The sequence below is a fragment of the Monodelphis domestica genome, chromosome 2 (genome assembly GCF_027887165.1).
Source record: "Monodelphis domestica isolate mMonDom1 chromosome 2, mMonDom1.pri, whole genome shotgun sequence".
Classification (NCBI taxonomy): Eukaryota; Metazoa; Chordata; class Mammalia; order Didelphimorphia; family Didelphidae; genus Monodelphis; species Monodelphis domestica.
This window is the reverse complement of record NC_077228.1, coordinates 509,095,290-509,109,961: the sequence shown is the minus strand read 5'-3', so window position 1 is coordinate 509,109,961 and position 14,672 is coordinate 509,095,290. Positions and strand designations below refer to the sequence as shown.

The following is a 14,672-nucleotide window of genomic DNA, read 5'->3' as shown; positions in this document are numbered from 1 at the left end:
CAGCCCAACCCAGCTGAACTTAATCCCATCAAAAGTCTTCAGAGTTCAGGGAAGCCCAAGTTCCAACACTACTCCCTCACTGACTACTGGACTTTAATCCAATCAAAAGCCTCCAGAGGACAGGGAAGCTCACACCCCACCACTCCTCCCCCAAAGACCGCACTGAGAGATTTGACAAAGCTCTAAGAGGGGAGACTGACAGAAAGCCCCAAAACCAAAAAAAATGGGAGGAGCAAGAGCACAGACAAATACGGGGAGCATAGAAGGGGTAAATATGAGCAAACAACAGAAAAAGAACAAAGAAATTACAATTGACAGCTTCTGCACAGGCTACGAACCAAGAACAAACAATACACAAGAGGAGGTAAGTAATAAAACAGGAATCCCAGTGAATTGGAAGAACTCAAAATGCAATTCAAAACACAATTAAGAGAGGCTGAAGACAATTGGGGAAAGAATTTAAAACTAAGATAAGCCACCTGGAAACAGAAAATAGTGTCTTGAAAGCCAAAATCAACCAGCTTGAAAATGAGGCAAAGGAGATGAAAGATGAGGCAAAGGAGATGAAAGATGAGGAAAAGGAGATGAGAGATGAGGTAAAGAGAATGAAAGATGACCTCCAAAGAAAATCAGATCAGAAGGAGAAGGATGACCAAAAAGCCAGGGATGAAATCCAGTCTTTAAGAACCAGACTACAACTAGAATTAAGTGACCTCACAAGGCAGCAAAACATTATAAAACAAAACCAAAAGAATGAAAAAATTGAGGAAAATATGAAGCATTTCATTTACAAAACAGAGGATTTAGAAAATCATTTAAGAAGAAACAATTTAAGAACCTTTGGTCTACCAGAAGACCATGACAAAAGAAAAAGCCTGGACATCATACTACAAGAAATTATTAAAGAAAACTGCCCCAATATCCTAGAACAAGAGGGAAAAGTGGAGACTGAAAGAATCCACAGATCACCTCCTGTACTTAATCCCCAACTGACAACACCCAGGAACGTTATAGCCAAATTCAAAAACTATCAGACCAAAGAAAAGATATTACAAGCTGCCAAGAAGAAGTCATTCAGATACCACGGAACCACAATGAGGATAACACAGGATCTGGCTGCATCCACACTGAAGGACCGAAAGGCACGGAATATGATATTCCGGAAAACAAGGGAACTGGGTCTACAACCAAGAATCAACTACCCAGCAAAACTGACTATATTCTTACAGGGGAAAGTATGGTCATTCAACAAAATAGAAGAATTCCAAGAATTTGTAAAGAAAAGACCAGACTGAAAAGAAAATTTGATGCTCAAGTATAGAACTCGAGAGAATCATCAAAAGGTAATTAAAAGAGGGAAAAAAAGAAAAATAAAACAAATCAAAACAAACAAAAAAAAACCACTTTTTTAAAAGAGACTCAATAAATTAAAATGATATGTATCCCTATAAAAAAAAAGAGGTCATTGGTAACTCTTTAAAATTGTTATTCTCAACTGGGCAGCTAGAAGAAATATACTTAGAGGGAACAGTGACAAACTGTATAGTATGAAATGACAAGGCATAAATTGGCATATAGATCTATGTATGCATAAATATATATACATGTATATATATAAGTATATATATATGTATATGCACACACACAACTAGAGCTAAAAAAGAGGTTAATACTAAAAGAAATGGGAAAAGAAACAAAAGGGGATAAATTTATATGCCACAAAGAAGCTCATGGCGGGAGGGGGGAAGAATATCAATACACTGGAAGAGTAAAGAGGTTGGAGATAGGAAATACTCAACTCTTATATGCTTTTGAAATTGACCCAAAGAGGGAAGAACAACCCAATCCATTGGGGCAGAGAATAGATTTGCACCTTATAGGGGAGTAGAAGGGTAACAAATGGACTGGGGGGGAGGGAAGCAGTATAAGGGAGGGAGAAGGTGGGGGTAGTTTTAGAAAGACTGCAAGGCAAAATAAGGGGGGGGATAAGAAAGGAGGGGGTAGAAAGGGAAGTAAAATAAGGGTGGGAACTAGGGGGATTGACTAAAAACAAACATTGGTGTAGAAGGAAACAGTGAAAGAAGAAAAGGCAAAATCAGGAGTAGAAATCAAAATGCTGGGAAATACACAGCTAGTAATCATAACTCTGAATGTGAATGGAATGAACTCACCCATAAAACACAAGTGAATAGCAGAGTAGATTAGAATCCAAAACCCTACCATATGCTTTCTACAAGACACACACATGAAGAAGGTAGATACGCATAGAGTAAAAGTAAGAGGATGTAGCCAAATCTATTGGGCATCAACTGATAAAAAGAAGGCAGGAATCGCAACCATGATATCTGACAAAGCCAAAGTAAAAATAAATCTAGTTAAAAGAGATAGGGAAGGTAATTACATCCTGATAAAAGGCAGTATAGACAATGAGGAAATATCAGCACCCAACATGTATGCACCAAATGGCATAGCATCCAAATTTCTAAAGGAGAAGCTAAGGGAGCTCAAGGATGAAACAGATAGAAAAACTATACTAGTGGGAGACCTGAACCTTCTTCTATCTGAACTAGATAAATCAAACCAAAAAATAAATAAGAGGTAAGAGAAGTAAATGAAATCTTAGAAAAATTAGTTAGTAGATATGAGGAGAAAAATAAACAGGGACAAAAAGGAATACACCTTCTTTACAGCAGCACATGGTACATTCACAAAAATTGACCATGAATTAGGACATACAAACATCACAAACAACTGCAAAAGAGCAGAAATAATAAATGCAATGAAAATAATAATTAGTAAGGGCACATGGAGAGGTAAATCAAAAATGAATTGGAAATTAAACAATATGATTCTCCAAAACCGATTAGTTAAAGAACAAATCATAGAAACAATAACTTCATTGAAGAAAATGATAATGAGCAGCCAAAGCAGTACTCAGGGGGAAATTTATATCCTTGAGTTCATATATTAACAAATTAGGGAGGGCAGAGGTCAATGAATTGGGCATACAAATTAAAAAACTAGAAAGTGAACAAATTAAAAATCCTCAGATAAAGACTAAATTAGAGATCCTAAAAATCAAAGGAGAAATTAATAAAATTGAAAGTCAAAGAACTATTGATTTAATAAATAAGACTAGAAGCTGGTACTTTGAAAAAACAAATAAAATAGACAAAATACTGGTAAGTCTAATTAAAAAAAGGAAAGAAGAAAACCAAATTGACAGTATCAAGATGAAAAGGGAGACCTCACCTCTAATGAAGAGGAAATTAAGGCAATCATTAAAAACTATTATGCCCAATTATATGGCAACAAATATGGCAATCTAGGTAATATGGATGAATACTTAAAAATATATAAATTGCCTAGACTAACAGAGGAAGAAATAGATTACCTAAACAACCCCATATCAGAAAAAGAAATTGAACAAGCCATCAAAGAACTCCCTAAGAAAAAATCCCCAGGCTCTGATGGATTCACAAATGAATTCTATCAAACATTCAAAGAAAAACTAATCCCAATATTATCCAAACTATTTGACAAAATAAGCCAAGAAGGAGTTCTACCAAATTCATTTTACGACACAAATATGGTACTGATCGCAAAGCCAGGAAGGTCAAAAACAGAGAAAGAAAACTATAGACCAATCTCCTTAATGAATATAGATGCAAAAATCTTAAATAGGATAATAGTACAAAGACTCCAGCAAGTCATCACAAGGGTTATTCACTATGACCAGGTAGGATTCATACCAGGAATGCAAGGATGGTTCAATATTAGGAAAACCATCCACATAATTGACCATATTAACAAGCAAACCGACAAAAATCACGTGATTATTTCAATAGATGCAGAAAAAGCCTTTGATAAAATACAACACCCATTCCTAGCGAAAACACTAGAAAGTATAGGAATAGAAGGGTCTTTCCTAAAAATAATAAACAGCATATATCTAAAACCATAAGCAAACATCATCTGCAATGGAGATAAACTAGAAGCCTTCCCAATAAGATCAGGAGTGAAACAAGGTTGCCCATTATCACCTCTATTATTTAACAATGTACTAGAAATGCTAGCAATAGCAATTAAAGAAAAAGAAATTGAAGGTATTAAAATCGGCAATGAGGAGACCAAACTATCACTCTTTGTGGATGATATGAAGGTCTACTTAAAGAATCCTAGAGAATCAACCAAAAAGCTAGTCGAAATAATCAACAACTTTAGCAAAGTTGCAGGATACAAAATAAACCCGCATAAGTCATCAGCATTTCTATATACCTCCAACCTATTTCAGCAGCAAGAATTAGAAAGAGAAATTCCATTTAAAATCACCCTAGACAATATAAAATACTTAGAAATCTATCTGCTGAAACAAACACAGGAACTATATGAACACAACTACAAAACACTCTCCACACAACTAAAATTAGATCTAAACAATTAGAAAAACATTGATTGCTCGTGGGTGGGATGAGCTAACATAATAAAAATGACAATCCTACCCAAATTAATTTATTTATTTAGTGCCATACCCATTGAACTACCAAAAGACTTTTTTACTGAATTAGAAAAAAACATAACAAAGTTCATTTGGAAGAACAAAAGATCAAGGATACCCAAGGAAATCATGAAAAAAAAAATGCAAAAGAAGGAGGACTTGCAGTCCCAGATCTCAAACTATACTATAAAGCAGTGGTCATCAAAACAATTTGGTACTGGCTAAGAGACAGAAAGGAGGATCATTGGAATAGACTTGGCGTAAATGACCTCAGCAAGACAGTCTATGATAAGCCCAAATATCCCAATTTTTGGGACCAAAATCCACTTTTTGATAAAAACTGCTGGGAAAATTGGAAGACAGTATGGAAGAGATTAGATTTGGATCAACATCTCACATCCTACACCAAGATAAACTCAGAATGGGTGAATGACCTGAATATAAAGATGGAAAATATAAGCAAATTAGGCAAACAAAGAATAGTATACTTGTCAGACCTATGGGAAAGGAAAGACTTTAAAACCAAGCAAGAGCTAGAAAAAAATCACAAAATGTAAAATCAATAATTTTGATTACATCAAATTAAAAAGTTTTTGTACAAACAAAATGAATGCATCCAAAATTAGAAGGGAAGCAACAAACTGGGAAACAAGCTTCATTACAAAAACCTCTGACAAAGGTCTAATTACTCAAATTTATAAAGAACTAAACCAATTGTACAAAAAAATCAAGCCATTCTCCAATTGATAAATGGGCAAGGGTCATGAATAGGCAATTTTCCGTTAAAGAAATCAAAACTATTAAAAAGCACATGAAAAAGTGTTCTAAATCTCTTATAATCAGAGAAACGCAAATCAAAACAACTCTGAGGTATCACCTCACACCTAGCAGAGTGGCTAACAAGACAGCTATGGAAAGTAATGAATGCTGGAGGGGATGTGGCAAAGTTGGGACATTAATGCATTGCTGGTGGAGTTGTGAATTGATCCAAACATTCTGGAGGGCAATTTGGAACTATGCCCAAAGGGCGATAAAAGACTGTCTGCCCTTTGATCCAGCCATAGCACTGCTGGGTTTGTACCCCAAAGAGATAATAAGGAAAAAGACTTGTACAAGAATATTCATAGCTGCACTCTTTGTGGTGGCCAAAAATTGGAAAATGAGGGGATGCCCTTCAATCGAGGAATGGATGAACAAATTGTGGTATATGTTGGTGATGGAATACTATTGAGCTCAAAGGAATAATAAAGTGGAGGAATTCCATGGAGACTGGAACGACCTCCAGGAAGTGATGCAGAGCGAAAGGAGCAGAACCAGGAGAAGAATGCACACAGAGACTGATGCACTATGATACAATCGAATGTAATGGACTTCTCCATTAGTGGCAATGCAGTGATCTTGAACAACTAGGAGGAATCTATGAGAAAAACCACTATCCACATTCAGAGAAAATACTATGGGAGTAAAAATATCGAAGGAAAACAACTGCTGGAATACTTGGATTGAAAGGATATGGTTGGGGATGTAGACTAAATGAACATCCTAGTGCAAACATCAACAACATGGAAATAGGTTCTGATCAAGGACACAGGTAATACCCAATGAAATTGTGAGTGGGCTGTGGGAAGGGTGGGTGGAGGGGAGGGAGGGAAATAATGTGATTATTGTAGCCAAGGAATAATGTTCTAAATTGACTAAATAAACTAATTCAAATGGAAAAGAAAAAAGTGCTTGGAACAGTGTCTGGCATATATTAATCATATAGTATATATATAGTATATGTGTTATTATTATTATTATTATTATTATTATGTTTAGCACTGTGCTTAGCATATAGAAGGTGATTAATAAATGCTTGTTTCCTTCAAAAAAAATTGCCCTGTCATGTTTTTTCTTGGCCAGATCACATATGTTCATTGAGTTCACTGCAAGACTTTAAATTTGCTTGAACATATTTTTCACATCCTAGTCAAAATCACCAAGTAGCATGAAGATGAAGAAAGCCAACTACTCACATAAGTCATTTTAGCTGTTGCTAAAGAAATTCCCAAATAAAGGAAGTGGGTCATGCTTAGGGCATCATTTGTAATACTTTCAGGAAAGGTCAATGGTAACCAGTATTTTGTACTGTGAGTTCTGTAGATGATATAGTTTAGTGCCTACCCATAGCTTTAAAGAAGGCTGGAAACTCAGAGAGGTTCCAGCTTTCACTGCAACCACACCACCATCTTGGCTCCAACTTCTGTATTGAAGAAGTTTTAACAAGAACATGTTCCTCTGTCTGAACTGCCCTTATAAATAAGATATTAAAGTTCAGATTGATAAGTTGTCAAGAATAAGGTGGTTACATCATGCAAAGCTATGCAAATATGAACAAACAAGACTTCTGTCCTGGAATCAAAAATAAAATAAAAAAGAAGAGTTGAGTCAATCTGTGGTAAGGTAATAATTGTGAACTTTTTTGTAATTCATGTCTATGCATAGGATCAAGCACATTAAGTCAATAATGATTTAAATTCACTATCATTCCACGGCAGTACCTAAGTAAAAAATGGTTTATTCAAATGCTTAATGTAGCAAGTTAATATGCACAAATGAATAAAAGCCTGAGCTTTTAAAATTAATTTTCATAAAGAACAAACTTTCAGCATAGATATTAATGCCTCATACCCTAAAAAGAATATCAAGTTTCTGTAATTATGTAATCTGAAGTAAGCTAAATCTTATCCAAGTTCTCACCTTCCAACATGAGTTTTGGTCTCTTGCATTTCTTCATTCACTGTGATTATTTTGCTCAAGCACTTATGCCCAAGTTCCCTAGAGAACCTGATAAAAAATGACGGCAGAAGATTCAATCATAGACTTGGGGCAGGAGGTTGCGGGGGGGGGGGGGGGGGGGGGGGGGGACGGGGGACACGACACTTCGGGCAAGAGGTGGAGTCATCCAGTATAAACTCTTCATTTTACATATGAGAAAACTGAGGCTCAGGGAGGTATTCAAGTGACCTGAGTGGACAGAAAGACTCATGAAAGAGCAAGAATCTGGGACTTGAAAGATGGTGGGAATTTGGCTCAGTATGGAAGCTAATACAAGTAAAAGCAATGACCTTGGGTGCCTCCCTACTCTGGCTTAAAAGAAAAATAAGATGTTCCTTCTCAGAAGCAAAGCCCTTCAAAAGAAAGCCAGAGGAAGAATTCAAAGACACAAGGGGAAAAACCTGTTTTCCTATTTAGAGAATGGAGAAAGGCTATTCAGACCCACAAAGGGAGAAAGAAAAAGACCCTTGAGGCCATTAAGGCAGTGGGAGAGAAATGAGGCCAATCTCACCAATAAAAGGGCAACTTCAGAGGCACCACAGGATGGGCCCAAAGAGTCAGTCAGAAGAAAGAGCATGCAGTTCTTTTATAGAAAGAAAAAGCCAACTGGGACAGTTAATAAGTTCTGGCTGAGGGGTGTCCAGGTGACTCCATGCCAACCTGGAACAAATAATACATGAATTTACTATCTTTATAGGGCACATATCTGAGACTGGAGAGTCCCTATCGAGCAGCCCAATGGGAACACTTCCTCCCTCTCCTGTCTGGGGTAATGGCAGGAAGGGGTGTGTGTCAAGGGGTGGTACTCAGTCTTGGGGATGGAGTAGGGGCAGGGCCTGGCACTCTGTCTCTAAAAGATTCACCATCACTGGTCTAGGAGAATGAGAAGGTTTGCATTAAAGGAAGCCGGGGAAGGTCTATCATCTTAGTAGAGTCCGTTCATCAAATAAAAAGCACTCATGTCCTGGGTAGTCTGCTCATGGGTGCTGATACTCAAAAGAATAAAAATGACTTGTTAAACATGATAAATCACCATGATAGTTCCTTTTCTAGGCCCTGTTCTCAAGTGTAACATTTTTCTGGACCTCTCTCTAATTTGACATGGCTGACACTACTATTGACATAGCAACCCTGACATGCCTATCCCTAGCTGGTTTTCCTCCTGCTAGCCAATCCCATTAGAAGAATGGCGGCAAGGGGCTTTGAAAAACTGCAGGGATTACGGTGACATAGCAAGAGAATTGCCTTTCAGCCCATGTGAATGTGGATTTCACTGGTCCTCATAGTCTCAGTCTATCTTAGCAAATAAAAACTCACTGCCTTGTCTGAGATAAACATATTGAGATCCTTTACTTTTTTTCTTTATTAGGATCCATTTTATGATGGCATGTCAATTTTTTTTAGCTTCTTTTAATTTTCCACTATTATTCTTCCCTTTCCCCAGATGTCTCCCAATCTCAGCTTTTTCCTGTTTCTGAGACTTTGAAAAATTAGAAAGTTAACTACATTCTGAAGAAATCTGAAGATACATTTATTCTAAAACGATACATTAAAAAAAGGAGAGGCAGAGTATTTTGATAAGAAGAATACAAGACAAGGAATCTAATATCAATTCCACCACTAACTGGATGAGCTTGCTAAATATAAACCTCTCTTTTATTGCCCAGTTTGCCCATCTACAAATTGGAAATACATACCCTCATCTGCCTTCCCAAGTCAAAGAGTAAAGGTCAAAACAAAAGTCAAAAAAAGAGCATAAAAATGTAAAAGATTTATTGAAACTCTTTTGCTACTTCCTCCAAAATGTATATATTTTAGGGTTTTAGGCCTTAATTGGAAAGGAAAATAATTAATGTTTTAACTTTATTCAACAAATAAAAAATCCAGTCTGTTGAAACACCAGCAACATCTGATGTTCTTTCATGTCACCCATCTCCTTTGACAGATTGATTATATTATCTAGTCAAACAACCTAGTCTCCTGGATTTCATTGTCAAAAAAAATTGGGAAAAATAACTATATCCATAAAAATTGATTGTAAAATTCATGTAACAAAAATTTATTAAGGACACGTTCTAAGCAACCACCAACAGCTAGATTTTCTAGAAACCCAGCATCAATTGACAAAAAAAAAATACATCATTATTCTTTTTCAGTCCAAAAATATGGCTTTAAAATTTTTGGAAATTGTTTATCACCATGTAATAACAAAACGTAAAGAAAAATATGAGACTAAGAAATAAAAATCCTTGTGTGAATGAAAACATAAAATCATCCAATTCTATTACAAACAATTATTCAGTTACCCAATATCAATGAAAGATGAGAGTAGTAAGTACCTTGGCAGCATATTTATTCAATTAATTACAAATAATATCCAAGTCCTAGATGCTGCCTTTGCTTTTGATTTTATACTAATCTAAAAATCTAGTGCCAAGCACTTAGCATTTTACAGGAAATACAAAAGTAACAGATAAAGAACAAAGAAAAATTGTTTCTATTATTTGGTAAAATTTTACCCTATTATTTAATATATTTTTATTAATAAATTTCCTCATTAATTATACCCCCCCCCCAAGTGGATCTATTTTGAGGAACTAATTTCCAACTCTGAGAAATGACAGCCTTTGGTTTCTAGTTCTCATTCCCAAGAAGTTCTTATGCTTCATGCAATTTCAGTTTCTCTCCCTCAATAATATGAGGAAAACAATTATCTACTACTTGCTCCTTTCACTGGGGCATTGTGATTTGAGTCAAAGATGTCTGAAATTATTTTAGAGGGATTGTGATTCAATAAACTCTGTTAGAGATGGAAACTTGAGCTCAAAAGTTCTTGTCCTCATCCTTCCACTATATTGCAAATAATTTAAACCCTATGAACAATATTAAGCTACTTCAAGACTTTGTTTTGAGGAACAACATAACTTAGAGCAAAGCAGTTTTTAAAATGCATATTTGTTAATAAATAATGGGTTTTGAGTGAAAGCTATTAAGTATACAGTCACCAGAGAAATTATTCTTTCACTGACACAGTATACTTACCATCAAATGTTCTATTTTTCTGGTGAATTATTTTTAAACCCTTATCTTTTGTCCTAGTATCAATCCTAAGACTGAAGAGTGGCATGGACTAGGCAATTAGGGTTCAGTTGTCCAGGGTCACACAGCTAGGAAGTATCTGAAGACAAATTTGAACTTGGATCCTCATGACTCCAGGACTAGAGTTCTGTCCACCGTGTTACCTAGTTACCCCCTTTGAATATTTTTAAACTATTGCATTTCTTCTTTAACAGTTTTGTTATTATTGGCAATAACAACAGATCTCATTTGATCTTCATAGGCAATGGAAAGAGCAGTCAGGAAATGTGTACCCCATGCTGAGGCTGGCTATTCATTTATTTAGTGTCAGAGGCCCTAGGGAGGAACTTTCTTTACCAATGTAGATGGGCAGCTCAAAAAATTGATCAAGCCATAGGTCAGAGTCAGGATGTGGCAGATAAGGGGCTAGTGCCAGACTGTTTTCACTCAGTGGCCAGTGTTCACAGGACACATATAGCATTTTAAGGATTGTAAAGTGTACACAATCTCATTACAGCTCAATCATTTGATATGGAGAATTCTAAAGAAAATATAATCTTTTTTGTTTTTTGTTCATTCAACAAATACTTACTGTTTGTCTGCCATGTGCAAAGAACCATGATCTAACACCACCTCTCTTAGCTCAGTATTTCATTTCCTAGTCACAACACAAAATGCTCTTTACTGTGGAATACCACAAACATATAGACCTACATGTGGAGATTACACATACTCTGTGAAACACTGCCCCCTCGTGTCAATAAATAAAAAATCAACAACTCAACACAGAAGCATGCATGTGTTTTAAAGAGCAAACTATGGCAAACTCCATTAAAGTTGTGATGGTATCAAGAATGGCTGCAAAGTCTCTATCTGCTAAGCACCAGACTGTCTGAATTAGGAAAGGATTATCCAGAGAAGGTCACTGCAACAACTCATGAAATCACCTACTTGGTAGGGAGAGCTGTGTTCATACTGATGAAATCAATGTACTTAGAATTCTGAAGTGAGAAGGAATTCTAAGAACTCTCTCTACATCTAAAACACTCAAGTCTCTCAAAAGGTAATGTTTCTCTTCTAATTTCAACAGTTCTTACATTTAAAGTGATGATTTTTAAAAATTCATTTCCCAATTAAACATAACAATTTTCAGCATCTGTTTTCTGAAACCATAAGATCCAAATTGTGTCCTTCCCTTTCTTCCCTCTTCTTGGAAATGGTAAGCAATTTGATCTGGATTATACATGTATTACCATGCAAAACATACTTCCATATTGGTCACTCTAAGATAATACTTATATAAAACCAAACCCCCAAATAAAACTGCAAATAAATTAATGCTTTGATTTGCATGAATGATGACTTTCGAAGAAAAATAAGTCATACTAGTCACAAAGACATGTCTATAACTCAAGATAATCAAAGACAAATATCAGCAGTTATGTTTGACTGTTATTGACACTATATCTTAAAGTGCCCAGAGACTGAGTTCACAACAATACATAAAAATTCTATTAATCTTCAATCTTTTCCATAGATCATCATTTTATAGATATGGAGAGGAAATGACTTGCTTATAGTCACAATTACTGCCTGAGGCAACATTCAACATCAGGCTTCCTGACTTCAAGTACAGACTGACTTGCACAAAAAAACCACTCACAAGAGTCAATAAAAAGAGAGACAAATTAAATTGTTGAGAACTCCTTCCACTGTATTTCCTTTTTTTGGATTTTTAAGAAAATAAATTTCACCCATTTTAACATTTTTCCTCTGTACTGTGGAAGAGGAGACTCTCAAACATCATGACAAAGCAGAAATTGGACTTTTGTTCTGTTTATAGCAGAGGGAGAGAAAATGTGGGCATGCACACAAATATAGAAGTTGCTTTGTTATGAACTTCAAAGCAATAAGCTAAAAATTCAGAAATCATTATTTTCAATTCCAACACTGCCAATAAAAACTAACTTTTGTTTCACACATGAATACTATTTGTTTATAATTTCAAGAGTTGGTGCACAAAAAGCTAAATATGGATTTTTAGCTGTTGTGGGTTCTAGGAGGAAGCCAAGCCCCAAATAAAGCAGTCACTATCTTCTCTAACATGATTCAACTCTAGGATTCAAACAGAGTTCAAGGAGAAATAGTTTTTAAAAGAAAACTGCTGGGGGCAGCTGGGGTGGCTCAGTGGACTGAGACCCGGCTTAGAGATGGGAAGTTCTAGTTTCAAATCTGGCCTCATACACTTCCCAGCTATGTGAGCCTGGGTAAATCACTCAAACCCCCTGCCCCCCACCTCCCCATTGCCTACCCCTTACTGTTCTTCTGCCTTGGAACCAATACACAGTATTGATTCTAAGACAGAAGGCAAGGGTTTAAAGAAAAAAAAAACTGCCATTGGCTCCAAGCTGCCTTCTTTTTCCTTTTTTTTTTAAACCTTTACCTTCTGTCTTAGTAACAACTCTAAAACAGAAGGGCACAGGCCAGGCAAAAAGTATAAAGTGACTCATCCAGGGTCACAGCTAAGAAATATCTCAGGTCAGGTTTGAACCCAAGTCCTTCCAACTCCAGGCCTGGCTCTCTATCCATTATGCTACCTAGCAGCCCTCAAAGACGTTTTAAATTTAATTTAAATTTCTTAATCTAATGCTTATTACAACACTTCTTTTAAGGATTATATATAGGTACAACAGGTTGGTTTAAGCATAAGGCTGGATAAAAATATTGTTAGCATATGTTTAAAGTTATTTTTAAAGGGATGAAGTTTGAAGAATTTACTTCTATCTTTGCCAAGAGATTTTCACTGGAGGTACAGTTCTTCTAATTCTCTTTTTCCCAAAGTGAAATCATTCAATTGCATAATAAAAATCTCATTACTCATTATTCAAAAGGAATCAGTCACTCTCAACAGCTGTGATGAAAAGTCACTGATGAAGGGATCTTCTAAACCTCAGAAACTGTGTCAAAATTAATGTCAACTTTCTAGAATGGTTTCCCAAAATGGCAAGAAAGTAAAATTCTCTTTTCTTCCCCAAGTTCAAGATACTTCATGCGGAGCCAATGCAATGCAGTAGAAAGCCTCTCTCTTTCCAGAGTCAGATAGTCTAAGTTCAGACCTCAGCTCAACTACTACCATTTAATATATGTATGGCCTTGAGGGACTTTTGCCCTCCTATGTTGGCTCATTCGATAATACTTACTTTCGTAGGTGGTCATGTTCTTTCAGAAATAATTCAGTTCTTCTATTGTTCACTCCAGAACCACTTTTATATGATCTGGGAGAGAAAAAAAATGGTAAATATATTTTGGCAGGTATAGTGAAAAGAAGTTGAGCGTCATTACTGATCAGAATGCAGACTACACTTTCTCTCTAAATACAACCCATGGAGGCAGTTCGGTGGCTCAGTGGATTGAGAACCAGGCCTAGAGATGGGAGGTCCTGGGGTTTAAATCTAGCCTCAGACACTTCCCAGCTATGTGACTCTGGGTAAGTCACTTCACCCCCATTGCCTAGCCTTTACCACTCTTCTGACGTGGAACCAATACTAATTCCAAGATGGAAGGTAAGGGCTTTAAAAAGATAAAAAACAAAAATAAATATATAAATACAATTCGCATAAAATCTGAGTGCAATCTCTAAATTGTTATTTTTCAGTGTATAAAATATGTGTGAATATACAAAGTAACTCAAAAGTCTTAGCAATTTTAAGCTATGAAAGTCATAAAAATGCACTCAGATTTTTGGGACACTGCTTTAGTAAGTTCAGGAAAAGAGGGAGAGACACACAGAGACAGAAAGTGTGAGAGTGTGTATGCGTATGAGATAATTATAGTAGAGTAGCTTACACTTGGGAACTGCCTTTAATAAGATCAACTGGTAATTCATAGATTAAACAATGTTAAATGAACAACTAAATTTTAAAATTCAAAATTCCCTTTTCAAAACAGAAACACATTTTTACATAAATATGAATATATGCCTCTCAAACTCTTTGAGGCAAGTTATATCTTCTGCTTTGGGAGTAAAAGATTATTTTCTTAAGTCTTATTTTTCCTATCTGAAAACACTAATTTTTTTGTTTCTTGCTACTAAACAAACTCCTTGACAAAACTGATTACACCCAATACCTCTAAGTCCTCACCCCCTCACCCAATCCCTTGCAATTTGATTTCTGATCCCATAATTCTACCCAAACTACTTTCAAAAATAATCAATAATCTCTAAATCATCAAAACCAATTGCCCCTTCTCATTACTTAACCTTTTTGACTTCTTGGCA

At 35.9% G+C, this 14,672-nt stretch overlaps 1 protein-coding gene across 2 annotated transcripts in view; it reads right to left on the bottom strand.

Annotated features, from left to right (window-relative positions):
• The window catches only part of GOSR1 (golgi SNAP receptor complex member 1), a 75,597-nt gene that overhangs the window by 33,457 nt on the left and 27,468 nt on the right, over nt 1-14,672 (bottom strand). For both annotated transcript variants that reach the window (XM_056819587.1, XM_056819588.1), the window contains exon 6: nt 13,594-13,668. In XM_056819587.1, the coding sequence (XP_056675565.1) occupies nt 13,594-13,668 (75 nt within the window). The remainder of the gene's footprint in view (nt 1-13,593; nt 13,669-14,672) is intronic.